This window comes from Thamnophis sirtalis, unplaced genomic scaffold (genome assembly GCF_051295495.1).
Source record: "Thamnophis sirtalis isolate CommonGarterSnake01/CBP01778 unplaced genomic scaffold, rThaSir2_p1.2 scaffold_14, whole genome shotgun sequence".
NCBI lineage: Eukaryota > Metazoa > Chordata > Lepidosauria > Squamata > Natricidae > Thamnophis > Thamnophis sirtalis.
In genome coordinates this window covers 5,361,636-5,378,324 of record NW_028261394.1, presented here as the reverse complement: position 1 = coordinate 5,378,324, position 16,689 = coordinate 5,361,636, and the positions used below count along the sequence as shown (strand labels likewise).

General features: G+C 46.1%; 1 protein-coding gene across 2 annotated transcripts; it reads left to right on the top strand.

Moving 5' to 3' along the window:
* Positions 1 to 1,856: 1,856 nt before the first annotated feature.
* Positions 1,857 to 15,049, top strand: TNFRSF13B (TNF receptor superfamily member 13B). Of its 2 annotated transcripts, XM_087728602.1 has the most exons (5): positions 1,857 to 1,930; positions 7,107 to 7,253; positions 10,695 to 10,811; positions 13,447 to 13,674; positions 14,731 to 15,049. In XM_087728602.1, the coding sequence occupies exons 2-5, from the start codon at positions 7,148 to 7,150 to the stop codon at positions 14,988 to 14,990; spliced, it is 711 nt and encodes a 236-aa protein (XP_087584728.1). In that variant the 5' UTR covers positions 1,857 to 1,930; positions 7,107 to 7,147; the 3' UTR covers positions 14,991 to 15,049. The 2 variants fall into 2 exon arrangements, with proteins under 2 accessions (XP_087584728.1, XP_087584727.1); XM_087728601.1 differs by lacking the exon at positions 1,857 to 1,930 and having other exon boundaries at positions 6,970 to 7,253.
* Positions 15,050 to 16,689: the final 1,640 nt, after the last annotated feature.

Here is a 16,689-nt window from a genome sequence, read left to right as displayed (position 1 = left end):
AAATAACCACCTAAATTTATAAAACAGTAGGACAGAATAACAGAGTTGGAAGGGACCTTGGAGGTCTTTTAGTTCAACCCCCCCCTACTCAGGCAGGAAATCCTACATCGTTGCAGACAAATGGTGGTCCAATCTCTTCTTAAAAACCTCCAGTGTTGGAGCACCCACAATTTCTGGAGGCAAGCAGTTCCATTGATTCATTGTTCTATCTGTCAGGAAATGTCTAGGTTTGTCCACTCCTTGATTAGTTTCCATTCATTGCTGATCCTATCCAGAAGATGCTGAGGGAGCCAACAATGAGATTAGAATTGTCTCCTGTAGCATCAAAGCCATAACCATGGTTGAAGGACTGAGACATTGGTATTTGTATTTTGTATTTATTAGTTTGTCAAAAATATTCAAGATACCAGGTGTAAGTATAAACATGGAGATGACTGAAAGAAATGAATACAAATAAATGGGGACAGTAGGACAGGGACGGAAGGCACACTGGTGCGCATATGCGCACCCCCTTTACGGACCTCATAGGAATGGGGTGAGGTCCACTCTAGACAGTTTAAGGTTGAAGCTGTGGGGGTTTGAGGATGTAACAATGGAGTGAGGGAGAGCATTCCAGGCGTTGACCCCTCTGTGGCTGAAGTCATATTTTCTGCAATCGAAGTTTGCAACGGTTTACCTTGAGTTTGTATCTATTGTTTGCCCGTTCATTATTGCGGTTGAAATTGAAGTAGTCGTTGACAGGTAGGATGTTGTAGCAGACAATTTTGTGTACTACGCTTAGGTCAGATCGCAGGCAGTGCAGTTCCAGTTGTCCAAGCCCAAAATTTCGAGCCTGGTGTCATAAGGGATTCTGTTGTGAGCAGAGGAGTGGAGGACTCTTCTCGTGAAATACCTCTGGACTCGCTCAATCGTATACAGTGTGGATTCCAGGCAGATGAACTGTATCCGAGAATTGGTCTGGCAAAGGTTTTGTCTGCCTTAGTTAGCAATACAATGTTACCGGAGAAGGAGCTTTGCAAAATTAGGTTAACAACTCTTAGTGCAGAGGTGGGTTGCTCCCGGTTTGGCCAAACCGATAGTGGAATTCAGGCCTGGGTCTCGGAACCGGCAGCGACCCAGGCCTGCCACACCCCCAAACTGGTTCCCTCGCACCCTTTTGTTTTTTAATGACTGCGCGTGCACAGTTCACTGTAAATTGCTCTGTGCATGCACGGAGAACAATTTACATTGAAAAGTGTGCAGGAGCGTTGTGCACGCGGTTTGCAAACTGGTAGTAAAACTGGCAGCAATCCACCCTGTCTTACTGCCTTTTTGGCACTGCTGTTACAGTGAGCTCTGGAGCTTAGATTGTTTGAGATGAGGACTCCAAGGTCCTTGACAGAGGGAGGGTTCGTCTACGAGGTCGTATCCACCCAGCTTGTATTTGATGTTCTGGTTTTTTGTTGCCAAAGTGTAGGACAGAATCTTGAAAGTGGGGAAGCCTGACCTTCCATGGTAAAATCACCTCTCAAGAAAAACAGTAACTGTAAAAGACCCACCCCAGAAGAATTTCCTCATTCTCAAAAGCTCCGGGTAAGTTTGAGCTGACCTCTTCCACATCAACCACCCGGTTGACATTTACGAAGCAAACCGAATAATCTTTTTCTGGATAAAGAGAGCTTCAAAAATGACTGAGGTTGAAGTTTTTGATGTTCCCTTGGGAGAGGAACTCAGAGAAGGACCTCCTTCTGCTTCGGGTTTGGTTGAGTTGGTTTGCATCTCCAGCCCAGGAGGGGAAACCCCCAGGAAACACACAGAGAGACTCTAATCAAATGAAGGACTCATAATAAACCCCGCACAGGCCAGGATCAGGGACACGTTCGAGATGGCATGAAGGAGATGACCATCAGCCAAGAGAAGTTCAGCTCGGTTCAGCACCAGGGGAGGAAGTGTAAGTAAAATCTGAATTTTTTCAAAAGTCAGAAAGTCCTCACTTGGCCCTTCGGAATTGTCCGTGTCCTCCAGAAATTTTGAGTCCAGCCTCAGAAGGCATACAAAAATTGCTACCAAATTGTAAATTTAAATATGACCAAAGGAGGAGGGGGGGTGGAGGTAAAAGGATTAGCTGTATGGGGAATAATTTCAGGATTTATGTTTTAATTCAATTCAAGGGCAGATGAAATAAAATCACACCAAGGTTTTCTCTGGAGGCTCTCACCCTACATTTCCTTTCTGGGATGCAGAATTCCTGCTGGTCGGAGGTCAAACCGTTTTCTAAAAAAAAGTAATGACCCTTGCAATGGAAACGTCACTAGATGTTGTTAAGGTGAATTTAGCTCACCAAAGCTTGGAGAAGTTTAAACCTCGGAGAGACTGCCCAGATGCATGGATTGAGTTGAGTTTGAGTTGGGTTGTTGAGTTGGGTTGAGCAGCGCCATAAATCATTGGTGTCAGTTGGATGCAACATCTCCAGCTTGGCTCTATTTTTACATTGGTATTATTTGTTTTCTTAAAATGGCCGACCAACGTGTGTGTGTGTGTGTGTGTGTGTGTGTGTGTGTGTGTAGTAATAATTCTGCCTTCATTCGTAATAGCTTTGAAAGCCCGGTAAGAATGAAGGTTGGGCAATCTTGTCTAGGCCCCATGATGTACCAACTCAAGTATAATACAATATAATATAAAGAATATAATGTAAAGAAATAAAACTGTCCTTGTGAACTTGGGGAGACAACGCCAAAATACCACACACGTCAGGTTTGCGAGATTTGACAATGGCAAACAGATTTTTGTTTTCAAAGAACGGCTTCTTTTTTTTTTTTAAAGGCCAATGATTAACACAATAGCACATCTCCTCCATTTTTTTTTCTTCCTTTCTTATTTTGTCTTCTCTTCCCGAAGTTGTATCTGCCTCAGGAGCTGTTACTATGTTTTTGGCTTAAAGGCTTCGATGAAGGAGCCCTGCGGATTGACATGGAGAGAATTGTTAAGGAATTAAAAATGGCTCTTGGTGGTCCCTAAGAACAGATCCATTTTTCTTTTTCTTTTTTCTGTTTCTCACAGTGATGAGAGAGAAGGGCCCTCCAGGAATATTTTGCAGCAAATGCAAATCAATCTCAGTTCGGTTCTCCCCACAGGCTACCTGGGTTATTTTCTAGTCTTTTTCTGAAACTCAACTTTCCATAATTGTTTCTCAACCTTGGTGTTTTCTTTTGAGATACAACACAGCTGCAGGTGTCCTCCAGCTCAGGGTAGGAACGTGGGGCCCTTAACCTTTCTGGTATCTCCTTTCCACCAGTCTCTTAACTTTTTTCTTCTCTGAAGAGGACTGATTAGGAGAAGAAGAGTACAGAATACCAGAGTTGGAAGGGACCTTGGAGGTCTTCTAGTCCAACTCCCTGCTCAAGCAGGAGACCTCATATCATTCCGGACAAATGGCTGTCCAATGTCTTCTTGAAATACCTCCAGTGATGGAGCATTCACGACTCCTGAAGTTAAGGAAGAAATTTCTCCTTAGTTGTAGGTTGGATCTGTTTTTTATATTCTTCCACTCGTTACTTCTTGTCCTGCCCTCAGGTGCTTTGGGGAATTAAGTAGATCCCTACTGGGACTCCAGAAAGAGGGCAGAGAAGAGCAACAAAGAGGATTAGGGGCCTGGAGGCTAAAACATATGAAGAACAGTTGCAGGAACTGTGTATGTCTAGTAATGAGACAAAGGACCAGGGGTGACATGATAGCACTCTTCCAATATCTCAGGGGTTGCCACAAAGAAGAGGGAGTCAAGCTATTCTCCAAAGTACCTGAGGATAGAAGAAGAAGAAGCAATGGGTGGAAACTAGTCAAGGAGAGAAGCAACTTAGAACTGAGGAGAAATTTGCTAACAGTTAGAACAATTAATCAATGGAACAATTTGCCTCCAGAAGTTGTGAACGCCCCAACACCGGAAATCTTTAAGAAGATGTTGGATAGTCATTTGTCTGAAATGGTGTAGGGTTTCCTGCCTAGGCAGGGGGTTGGACTAGAAGACCTCCAAGGTCCCTTCCAACTATTTATTCTATATTCTATTCTATTCTATCCTATTGTTGTTGTTGTGAAAGCCCTTCAAAATATTGGAAGACATTGATTGTGTACCAAGCTCCATCAGTTGCTCACCTTCTGGTTTAGCCTTTAAAATAATCAACAGAGTTGGAAGGGACCTTGGAGGTTTTCTAGTCCAACCCCCTGCCTAGGCAGGAAACCCTACACCACTTCAGACAAATGGTTATCCAACATCTTCTTAAAGACTTCCAGTGTTGGGGCATTCACAACTTTTGAAGGCAAGTTGTCCCAAGGATTAATTGTTCCAACTGTCAGGAAATTTATCCTTCGTTCTTGGGTTGGTTGTTCCCTTGATTAGTTTCCATCCATTGTGTGTCTCATGTCCTCTGGAAGTGAAGTATTTAGAGGGAAATACTCATTTTAATCAAATAAACGAGCAAGGGAAAATAGATTTAGAAGAGCGGGTAGACAAGATTCTTCTTTTAAAAGTGGTGGAAACTAATCAAGGAGAGAAGCAACTTAGAACTGAGGAGAAATTTCCTGATAGTGAGAACAATTAACCAGTGGAACAGAAGTTGCCTCCAGAAGTTGTGAATGCTCCAACACTGGAGGTTTTAAAGAAGATGTTGGATAGTCATTTGTCTGAAATGTTGTAGGATTTCCTGCCTAGGCAGGGGGTTGGACTAGAAGATCCCCAAGGTCCCTTCCAACTCTGCTATTGTATTGTATACGCTTGGATTCCCTCCAGCTAGTGCACAGCCTTCACCGACATGGTTCTCTTTCGCATATCCCCTAAAAATATTATCTGCAGTTATATTTCCTAATCTGGGCATTTTGCCCAAAGAAGGTACCCATCAGAGTTGCAGAAAGCTTTGTGTTTTTAAACAAATTATGGGAGGAAGCTGCGTGCTGCAGTTCCTACAGGCAATAGCCTACTTGGGGCTGCCCCTGAAAAGTGTTCGGAGACTGCAATTAGTCCAGAATGCAGCCGCCCGAGCGATACTGGGTGTGCCAAGGTACACCCACATCACACCTATCCTCCGCGAGCTGCACTGGCTGCCCATTGGTCTCCGAACACGATTCAAGGTGCTGGTTATCACCTTTAAAGCCCTACACAGCTTAGGACCTGGATACCTACGAGACCGTCTTCTGCCACATACCTCCGACCAATAAAGTCGCACAGGATGGGCCTTCTCTGGGTGCCTTCAGCGGGACAATGCCGGCTGGCGGTGCCTAGGAGTAGGGCCTTCTCTGTTGCCGCTCCGGCCATATGGAATGAGCTGCCCCCAGAGATCCAGGCCATCCCCACTCTCATGGCCTTTCGCAAAGCCATTAAAACCTGGCTTTTCCGGCAGGCCTTCTGATTGGGTGTTCGTTGTGTTCCTTTTTTAACTTCGTGTGTCCTATTGTTTTTAAGTTCTTTTAATTTCTTTTTCATTTCTGTAAACCGCCCGGAGTCCTTCGAGATTGGGCGGCATAGAAACCTAATCAATTCAATTCAATAGCTGCATTCAGCCTATCTTCCAATTAGGTCCAAAGATTGGGAAACTTTGGAATTTTCTTCTTCTGCCCAACTCCTGCCCATCAGCCTGCCGAAAATGAGAGGACGCTTTAAAAAGAACCTCTCCATTGGTTTCTCATAGAGCTTTTTCCACGCGGTTTGGTTTTGTTTTCTAATGGAAATTACAGCAACCCTTATTTCTACGCAGCTGAGGTTGCGAGAACGTACATGTTCCATGTAAGAAACACAAAGATGGCGGAATTGTGCACACAGCCCTGGGTAACTCATACTTTGCTTTCGCTTAAGTTGCGGTGTTGAGTTTTGTTGAGTCATTGTAGGCGAGTCGGCCATTAACAGTTTCCAAAGCATGGTGCACAGCCTTTGTGGCTGAACTGGGCCCTTGCAACGCAATCCAGTGAAATCAAACCGCACCTTGGAGCGATATATGAATCAGGCGTAAATGCAGCCAGGTTCTATGCGCGATCTTTAAAGTTTCCAATGTAAATTTACTTTTAAATATTCTCCATCTGGGAGCGTTAACGGGACTCTGGAGTCCCCAGTGCCACTGCGTGTTTAGTTGTGGTTTATTGAATAAATCACAGTTGCACAACGCATGAGTCATGCACTGCATGAATTGAATATGCACAGTGCTATAGGGTGAAAAACAAACTGTATTAGTGATAGTACTGCTCTATGTTGCAGTATGTGGTGGCTCTATGTGGGCACGCGGTGGCTCAGCGGCTAAGACACTGAGCTTGTCGATCAGAAAGGTTGGCAGTTTGAATCCCCAGCATTGCGTAAGGGAGGGAGCTCCCGTGACTTGTCCCAGCTTCTGCCAACCTAGCAGTTCGAAAGCACGTAAAAAATGCAAGTAGAAAAATAGGAACCACCTTTGATGGGAAGGGAACAGCGTTCCATGCTCCTTCGGCGTTGAGTCATGACGGCCACATGACCACGGAGACGTCTTCGGACAGCGCTGGCTCTTCGGCTTTGAAACGGAGATGAGCACCGTTCCCTAGAGTCAGGAACGAGTAGCACATATGTGCGAGGGGAACCTTTACTTCTGCCTTTCATGTTGCAGTAGTGAGACCATACTTGGAATATTGAATCCAGTTTTGGTCCTTGTGATACAAAGATGATGCCCAGAGAGAGTGCAGAGAAGAGCAACAAAGATGATTAGGGGGCTGGAGGCTAAACCGTATGATGAACGGTTGAGGGAACTAGCTATGTGTAGTCCAGACATAAACTAGGATGAAGGGTGATATGATAGAGGCAGCCACAGAGATGAGGAGGCTGACTTAGTCTCCAAAGCATCTGAGAGAAAGGCAAGAAGCAATGTGTGGAAGCTTATCAGAAGGAGATACAACCTGGAATTTAGGGGAAATTTCTTGATAGTGAGAACAATTGATTAATGGAGGAGCTGGTCTCCATTGATGGAGGTTTCCCAGAAAAAAAATTGGACAACCATTTGTTTAGGATGGTATAAGAACGCCCGATTGGGCAGAGGCTTGGATTACCTCCAGAGTCCCTTCCAGCTCTATGATTCTAGGTAGCCAACTCCTTCTTCTGCAACCTCTTCTTCTGTTTTTAGAGAGACCGCCCTGGATTCAGACGTGCATTTTCAACGGGATCATGCCGTGTTCGAACGACCAGTACTGGGACGGCCTTCTGGGCAACTGTGTGCCTTGCAAAATGGCTTGTCACCCACTCAAGAGCCAGGGATGTACCGATGTCTGCAGTAAGCATCTTTAAGATTTATGATTTAATTTATTTGTATGCCGCCCTTCTCCGGGAGGGACTCAGGGCGGCAAACAACTCCAAAGGGGAAAGGGGATACAAACACAATACATATAATTAAAATACACAAGAGTCATACAGCCATACCAGTCGAGAGGGGAGGGGAACTCATCAACCCCAGGCCTGCCGGCACAGCCAGGTTTTGACGGCTTTCTGGAAGGCCTGGAGAGGGGTGAGGGTCCGAATCTCCGCGGGGAGTTCATTCCAAAGGGCCGGAGCTGCAACAGAGAAGGCCCTCCCCCGGGTAGTAGCCAGATGGCATTGGCTGGTAGACGGAACCCGGAGGAGGCCGACCCTGTGCGATCTAATGGGTCTGTGGGAGGTAATTGGCAGAAGGCGGTCTCTCAAGTACCCAGGTCCAATACCATGAAGGGCTTTATAAGTGACGACTAGCACTTTGAAGCATATCCAGAGACCGATCGGTAACCAGTGCAGCTCGCGGAGGATAGGTGTAACGTGGGTGTACCGAGGTGCACCCACAATCGCTCACGCAGCTGCATTCTGGACGAGTTGTAGTCTCCAAATACTGAATACTTCACTAATCTGAAAATGATGTTTTATGGATTCGCACTGAAACCGTTGTATAGTTTGGTCATTTTGCTCCTCCAAAGCAGTCTATGAATCATGGTAGAACTGGTGGTGGGGGTGGGGGGGGTGTTATTTGCCCTTCCAGCACCAGTAGAGGTGCTGCAGATGTGGTTGTCCAGCTCATAACGAGAGGACCATACCACCAAGAGACCTTCCTCAACCCATTGACCTCCAGGTGTTTTTGGAGGATAAGAGGTGGTTGATCAAAGTTCATGGCAACCAGGCTACGATCAAGGATGGTCGGTGTATGGCTGGATAGACGTTGCTAAATCTTACTTCATTCATTCATTCATTCATTCATTCATTCATTCATTCATTCATTCATTTATTATAGCAATTAGCAGTTAGACTTATATACCGCTTCATAGGGCTTTCAGGCCTCTCTAAGCGGTTTACAGAGTCAGCATATCGCCCCCAACAACAATCCGGGTCCTCATTTTACCCACCTCGGAAGGATGGAAGGCTGAGTCAACCCTGAGCCGGTGAGATTTGAACAGCTGAACTGCAGAACTGCAGTCAGCTGAAATAGCCTGCAGTGCTGCATTTAACCACTGCGCCACCTCGGCTCTTATATTTATATGCCGCCCTTTTCCCCCGAAGGGGACTCAGGGCGGCTAACAAATCAAATCAGAGAAGGGGGGGGTGGTACAGACAAAAAATAAAAAAATAAAAAAACGATACATAACAATACATAATTTAAAAACACACAACAGTCATACCAATTCGAGACGGGGGCAACAGCTCTTTAGCCCCAGGCCTGTCGGAACAGCCAGGTTTTAAGGGCTTTGCGGAAGGCCTGGAGGGTGGTGAGGGTTCGAATCTCCACGGGGAGTTCGTTCCAAAGGGTCGGAGCAGCCACAGAGAAGGCTCTCCTCCGGGTAGTCGCCAGTCGACACTGGCCGGCGGATGGGATTTGGAGGAGGCCTAATCTGTGGGATCTAATCGGTCTAGTGGAGGTGATTGGCAGCAGGCGGTCTCTCAAGTACTTCTCAGCATCACAGACCGTTAGCCATGCTGACGTAAGGTTGACGGGTGCTAAAGTTCGGCAACTCATGGAGAACTTGCTTCTCTGCTTTACAACTCTTGGATGACTGGGGATACTTAAGTGAGGTAGTGATGTATGAAGTGGTCTTCTGTTGGGATTACTTCCTTCGCACACCTGCAGAAGGTGGGATGCTGGGAAGCCGAATAAGGAAGGAGCTACTCCCAAATTGGTTCCTCAATTGGCTCTCATGCTCTAAAACAAAGAGGTCCAACCTTGGCCACTTTTAAGACCCATGGACCTCAATTCCCAGAATACTAGAAGCTGAGGGCCACAAGTCTTAAAATGTTTCAAATTTCAAAGTTTAATAACATTTGTATGCCGCCCAATCCCGTAGGATTCCGGGCGGCTAACCATACAAATAAATCAAAAAGAAGGGAAGGAAAGAAAAGATAGATTTAAAAAACACACCATGCACTCCATTCCAAGTAGGGCTGGGTCATATTTTGGGGTCAACAGCCCCAGGCCTGCCGGAACAGCCAGGTTTTAGTGGCTTTACGGAATGCCGAGAGAGTGGGAAGGGTCCGGATCTCTGCGGGGAGATCATTCCACAGGACCGGAGCAGCTACAGAGAAAGACCTCCCCCGAGTAGTCGCCAACCGGCATTGCCCGGTTGACGGTACCCGAAGGAGGCCCACTCTGTGAGATCTTATAGGTCGTTGGGAGATATGTGGCAGGAGGCGGTCCCGTAGGTATCCAGGTTCTAAGCCATGTAGGGCTTTAAAGGTAATAACCAGCACCTTGAAGCGCATTCGGAGACCGATGGGAAGCCAGTGCAGCTCGCGGAGGATAGGTGTAACATGGGTGTACCTAGGTACACCCGATATCGCTCACGCGGCTGCATTCTGGACCAATTGTAGTCTCCGAACACTCTTCAGGGGCAACCCCAAGTAAAATGGCCAAGGTTGGATCCCCCCCTCTGCTCGAAAGCACTTTAACTACCCACCCTTTGCTGGTTCCACCACAAAACCGCGTTCGACTAAAGCGCGCTCGATGAAACCGCGTAGCTGATGTCATCACAGGGCGACAACAGCGCGGAGACAGAAGCACGCTGTAAATGCTAAACCTAAAATTAACCCCTAAACCTAACCCCCCCTAAACCTAATCCTAAACCTAACCCTAAATCTAACCCTTAACCTAACCCTAAACCTAACCCTTAACCTAACCCTAAACCTAATCCTAACCCTTAACCTAACCCTAAACCTAACCCTAACCCTTAACCTAACCCTAACCCTAACCCTAACCCTAACCCTAACCCTTAACCTAACCCTAACCCTAACCCTAACCCTAACCCTAACCCTAACCCTAACCCTAAACCTTACCCTAACTTGAATCGGCTTGCTTTCAAAGCGCTATTTAAAGCGCCCTTTTTTCTCCACGCTCGCTGTTGTCGCCCTGTTGATGACGTCAGCGACGCGGTTTAATCGGGCGTGCTTTAGTCGAGCGCGGTTTTGTCGTGCCACGCCCTTTGCCAAGCTGCAGAGCTTAGAAGCCAATGGCTGGAGAACATCCTACCACCACTAAGAAGCCAGAGATGTTCAAGGACGCGGGAGATGGAGCGGAGGGAAGCCGCATCCCCTCTTGCTGCATTAGCCGTCTCAAGGATGCTGCTGTTTCCATGGCTACAGGGTTGGGTAGCCAATGAGCAGTAGGCCAGCCAAGGATTGGGCGGTTTCCTTGGTGGGTGGAGAAGAGAGAGATGGGCGGATCCCTCCTCTCTCCTTTGCACAAACTCTTTCGCTTTACTTGCAGGCTCCTTGGAGTGCAGCAAGCAAGAGGGCTACTACTACGACCAGCTCCTGAGAGAATGCGTCAAATGCTTCAGCATCTGCGGGCAACACCCTAAACAATGTGCCTCTTTCTGCAGAAGTAAGAGCTGAGGAGGAGTCTCTCAAAACGTACAGCTGGAGCCGAGGGGGTCCAATTTTTCCTCCTTGTGTTTTCCACCCCGAATTACAAAACACACCCAGAGACCTTCCCCATGGCCCAGTTAGTTACATTGCCCTCCGTAAGGGGCAGATTTGATGCCCAGGGAGTGGCCGAGGTGGCGCAGTGGGTAGAGTGCAGTACTGCAGGCCACTTCAGCTGACTGCTATCTGCAGTTCGGCGGTTCAAATCTCACCGGATCAAGGTTGACTCAGCCTTCCGTCCTTCCGAGGAGGTGGGTGAAATGAGGACCCAGACTGTGGGGGCGATATGCTGACTCTGTAAACCGCTTAGAGAGGGCTGAAAAGCCCTATGAAGCGGTATATAAGTCTAAAAAAATAAATAAAATAAATAAAAATAAAAAAATGTGGCAGGGATACAACCCCAGTCGCCTCCTAAAAGCAAATCCTTTGCATTTCTCGGGGATTTTTTCCCCCCACATGTCACATGGAAACCCAGCAGGGATTTTAAAAAGTGATTGCCAGATTTACTCATGGGCATTAAATCCCCAGTTCTTAGTGGGCATCAAACACAGTATCATGCTTAATATAGTCACGAAGAAGGGAGTTCTGGCCGAGGCTTCCCAAGAGCATGAAACAAACTCCTGGCAAAAAAAAACAACCTTTTATTAATTTGCTGTGAATTCTGCTCATTCACATCCAGCAAAGTCTTTCGAGGGAGGATTTACAGTCACAGACCTTCTCTGGCTTGGAGAGCTGCCAGGCCGATCTCTGCAGAATTTGGCAAGGAGTCTCGGAGAGTCACGAACCAATGAAGGGAACAAATTGTCTCCTGCAAACTCCACTCCCCTTTTGCTCCTCTTTTATTTCCTCTGGGAGAGGCCATTCATCGTCCACCTGTGGACTTTCTCCCAAGTTGACCCTTGTTCTTTAGCTGCTCCCTTTGTCTGGCAACTCTGTGCATGCGCACACTGGGAACAGGCTCCAGCTGTTCTTCTGCCTCACTGATGTCTGACTCTGAAGGCAGCTGATAACTGGCATACGGCCCTGGCCCCCTCTCTGCCTCCGACACAGAGCCCTCATCAGAGCCTTCCCCAGACTCCAGGACTGGCCCAGGTTCCTCCCCAACCCTCCTCACTGCCCGAATCTGCTGCCAGCTCCGCTGGCCACTGGTGGGCCACAACACTGGGAATGTTATATGCTGTGGGTTATGTTGCTAGCAACTTGTATTTTATTGCATTTACTTCATTGTTTTTTATTTTGATTTAATCTGGTTACGGGCCAAATAAATATTGATGAAATACAAATTCTTTAACCATCTACTATCACCAACCTTTGTGTGGGCAGTCAGTTTTAAGTTCCCCAGTAGAATATTTGCAACTCTGGGTAGAGCTGTGGGGTTCTTGGTGCTCTTTGACCTTGGTGGTTTTCTTGCAGACGTTTCATGACCCAACTAAGTAACATTATCAGGGCTAGAAGGTGGCATGTGACAAACCCCCCCTCCCTTCCAGCACTGATGATGTTGCCTAGTGGGTCATGAAACATCTGGAAGAAAACACCCAAGCTCAGAGAATACTAAGGATCTTTAGTCCTCCTTCTCCTACACTCAACAATCTCCACTCCCTTCTAGCACTGATAATGTTACCTAGCTTGGTAATGAAACGTCTGCAAGAAAACTACCAAACTCAAGCATCAAGTCCTTCTCCTTTTCCACAATCCCCACTCCCTTCTAGCACTGATGATGTTATCTAGTTTGGTAATGAAACGTCTGCAAGAAAACTACCAAGCTCAGAGAGCACCAAGGACCCCACAGTCCTTCCCTTTCTCCTCCTCCTCCTCCTCCTCCTCCTCCTCCTCCTCCTCCTCCTCCTCCTCCTCCTCCCCCCCTACCTCCTCCTCCTCTCTGCAATCCCCACTCCCTTCTAGCACTGATGATGTTATCTAGTTTGGTAATGAAACGTCTGCAAGAAAACTACCAAGCTCAGAGAGCACCAAGGACCCCACAGTCCTTCCCTTTCTCCTCCTCCTCCTCCTCCTCCTCCTCCTCCTCCTCCTCCTCCTCCTCCTCCTCCTCCTCCTCCTCCTCCTCCTCCTCCTCCTCCCCTACCTCCTCCTCCTCTCTGCAATCCCCACTCCTTTCTAGCACTGATGATGTTACCTAGTTTGGTAATGAAACGTCTGCAAGAAAACTACCAAGCTCAGAGAGCACCAAGGATCTCTAGTCCTCCTCCTTTTCCACAATCCCCACTCCCTTCTAGCACTGATGATGTTATCTAGTTTGGTAATGAAACGTCTGCAAGAAAACTACCAAGCTCAGAGAGCACCAAGGACCCCACAGTCCTTCCCTTTCTCCTCCTCCTCCTCCTCCTCCTCCTCCTCTCTGCAATCCCACTCCCTCCTAGCACTGATTATGTTACCTAGTCTGGTAATGAAATGTCTGCAAGAAAACTACCAAGCTCAGAGAGCATCCAGAACCCCACAATTCCCCAGATATTCATAGGTCTGTTCCGTTTGCATCCAAAATCCAGGGGGCCCACACACCGGAATTGGTGCTGAAATAAATCAGGGTGCGATAAAACGTTTATTAACTCTTCTTCTCTACTCCGTCTGACTTCCAGAGCCTCTTACCACCATTTTACCAACCCCAGCTGCTCTCCAGCCTCTGCAGCGCAAACTGGATTCTACCTATGACCAACAGGTGGTGCTGTATATGGCCCTGGGATTCTGTCTTTGCATTCTGCTCTTCTCCTTGCTGTTGACTTGGATTTACTTTCAGAAAAGGGGGGACGAGAAGTTTTGTCGAGCCAGCTCAGCATCTTGCCATAAAAAGGGAGATCTGCCCAAAGGTAAAAGCTTTTCCTTATTCCAGTTGAAGCCACGGCCTTCCTTGGGTCCTTGCGAACATGCTCAGAAGATTCCTGCCTGTAGGCTGTTTAGCCATGAAGCCACTTGGAATGGAATGAATAGAATAAGGAATAGATTAGAAAATAGAATAGAACAGAATTTAGAGTAGAGTAGAATAATATTAGACTTAGAATGGAACAGAAAATAGGATAGAATACAAAATAGAATAGAAAAAAATAGAAGAGAAAATAGAATAGAATAAAAACCAGAATAGAATAGAATAGAATTTAGAGTAGAATATTACAATAGAACAGAAAATAGAATAGAATAGAAAAAATAGAATAGAATAGAAAATAGAGTAAAATAGAATAAAAACCAGAATAGAATAGAATAGAATTTAGAGTAGAGTAGAATATTAGACTTAGAATAGAACAGAAAATAGAATAGAACAGAAAAAATAGAATAGAAAAAAATAGAATTAGAATAGAATAGAAAATAGTATAGAATAAAAAATAGAATAGAAGAGAATAGAATTTAGAGTAGAGTAGAATATTAGAATAGAACAGAAAATAGAATAGAATGGAAAAAAATAAAATAGAATAGAAAAAAATAGAAAATAGAATTAGAATAGAAAATAGTATAGAATAAAAAATAGAAAATAGAATTTAGAATAGAGTAGAATATTAGAATAGAACAGAAAATAGAATAGAATGGAAAAAAATAGAATAGAATAGAAAATAGAATTAGAATAGAATAGAATAGAAAATAGTATAGAATAGAAAATAGAATAGAATAAAAAACAAATAGAATAGAATACAATAAAGTAGAATATTAGACTTAGAATAGAACAGAAAATAGAATAGAATAGAAAAGAAAAAAATAGAATTAAAAACAGAATAGAATAGAATTTAGAGTAGAAAGTCCTGTGAGACAGTGTATAAATGCTATTGTTATATTTTTCAGTCCCACCATAATTTCAAAGAATCACTAAATGAATGGTTATAAATCAAGGAGTTATCAAAATCATGCCAGACTTGTATTCCCCCCCCTTCCCCCAGATGGTCTCATGGAAGCGGGAAGTTTCGGCAGCGACTCCGGGGACAACCAAACTCCAGAGCCGGTGGAAACCTGCGGCTTTTGTTTCCCCGAAGTGGGTCCTGACATCCAGGAGACGCGATCGTGCCCCAAGCCGTACCACCTCGAGATGCTGGCGGATGTTGCTGCTGCTATCCCGGGCGGGATGGTGCCCCCCTCCTCCGAAGACTGCCACTTCCAAATTATATGTTCTCCCTCCCAAGAAAAGATGCAGATGAGCTAAGCCATAAACAGTGGGGGGAGGGGGAGGCAGGAGCACGAGAGCCCCCTTCCCCCCACTCCCCCCCCCCCCAAAAAAGCTGCTTGCATTGTTGAGGTCTTGAATTGTAAGGGCCCACACCTTACAAGGAAACTGAGCCGTGGTTTTCTTCTTTTTTCTTTCTTTTTTTTTTAAAAAAAATCTTTGCCAGATTGTTCACTTGTGGGTATAAAATTCCCAGTGAAAATGTCAGTTTCAAGCAGTGGTGGGATTCAACATTTTTTTACTACCCATTCTTTGGGCGTGGCTTGGTGGGCGTGGCAGGGGAAGGATACTGCAAAGTCCCCATCCCCTCCCCACTCCTGGGAGAAGGATACTGCAAAATCGCCATTCCCTCCCCACTCCTGGGAGAAGGATACTGCAAAATCCCCATTCCCTCCCCATTCCAGGGGAAGGATACTGCAAAATCCCCATTTCCTCCCCACTCCAGGAGAACACTGTAAAATCTCCATTCCCTCCCCACTCCAGGGGAAGGATACTGCAAAATCCCCATTCCCTCCCCATTCCAGGGGAAGGATACTGCAAAATCCCCATTCCCTCCCCATTCCAGGGGAAGGATACTGCAAAATCCCCATTCCCTCCCCACTCCAGGAGAAGAACATTGTAAAATCTCCATTCCCTCCCCACTCCAGGGGAAGGATACTGCAAAATCCCCATTCCCTCCCCATTCCAGGGGAAGGATACTGCAAAATCCCCATTCCCTCCCCACTCCTGGGGGAAGGATACTGCAAAATCCCCATTCCCTCCCCACTCCAGGGGAAGGATTCTGTAAAATCTCAATTCCCTCCCTATTCCAGGGGAAGGATTCTGTAAAATCTCCATTCCCTCCCTATTCCAGGGGAAGGATACTGTAAAATCTCCATTCCCTCCCTATTCCAGGGGAAGGATTCTGTAAAATCTCCATTCCCTCCCCATTCCAGGGGAAGGATACTGTAAAATCTCCATTCCCTCCCTATTCCAGGGGAAGGATTCTGTAAAATCTCCATTCCCTCCCCATTCCAGGGGAAGGATTCTGTAAAATCTCCATTCCCTCCCCATTCCAGGGGAAGGATACTACAAAATCTCCATTCCCTCTTCATTCCAGGGGGAAGGATACTGCAAAGTCCCCATTCCCTCCCCACTCCTGGGGCCAGCTAAAGGTGGTATTTGCTGGTTCTCCAAACTCTTCGAAATTTCCACTACCGCTTCTCCAGAAACTGTCAGAACCTGCTGGATTTCACCCCTGGTTCCAAGTAGTACCCGCAATGAACAAAGACTGCGGTGGTTGAGTTTCTTCAAAGTTCCATTTTATTAGAGATGTCCTACTGGCACATCTGGGAAAACCCGAATCTGAAAGCTTCCCAGGTTTTCCCTATCCAAATAAAAGTCCGAGTCCCTGCCCAACACCCACATGTCCATCACATGGTCCAATCAGAGCACCGTCCCAACAGGAGATGCCTCCCAGTCACGCCATTCCATGTGCAGGGCAAGATGTCCTTGACTCTCTGAGAAAGGAATGTTATTTTGACTATATATCTCCCATATGCCATATAATCCCCCCCTCCCATTTTCCCACAGCAGTAAATGTGGCAGGCTGGAAGGCCCAATTCAGGCCTGACAGAAATGCTTTTTAAAACAAGTCCTCAAGGAAATATATATATATATATATAGGTAGTCCTTGACT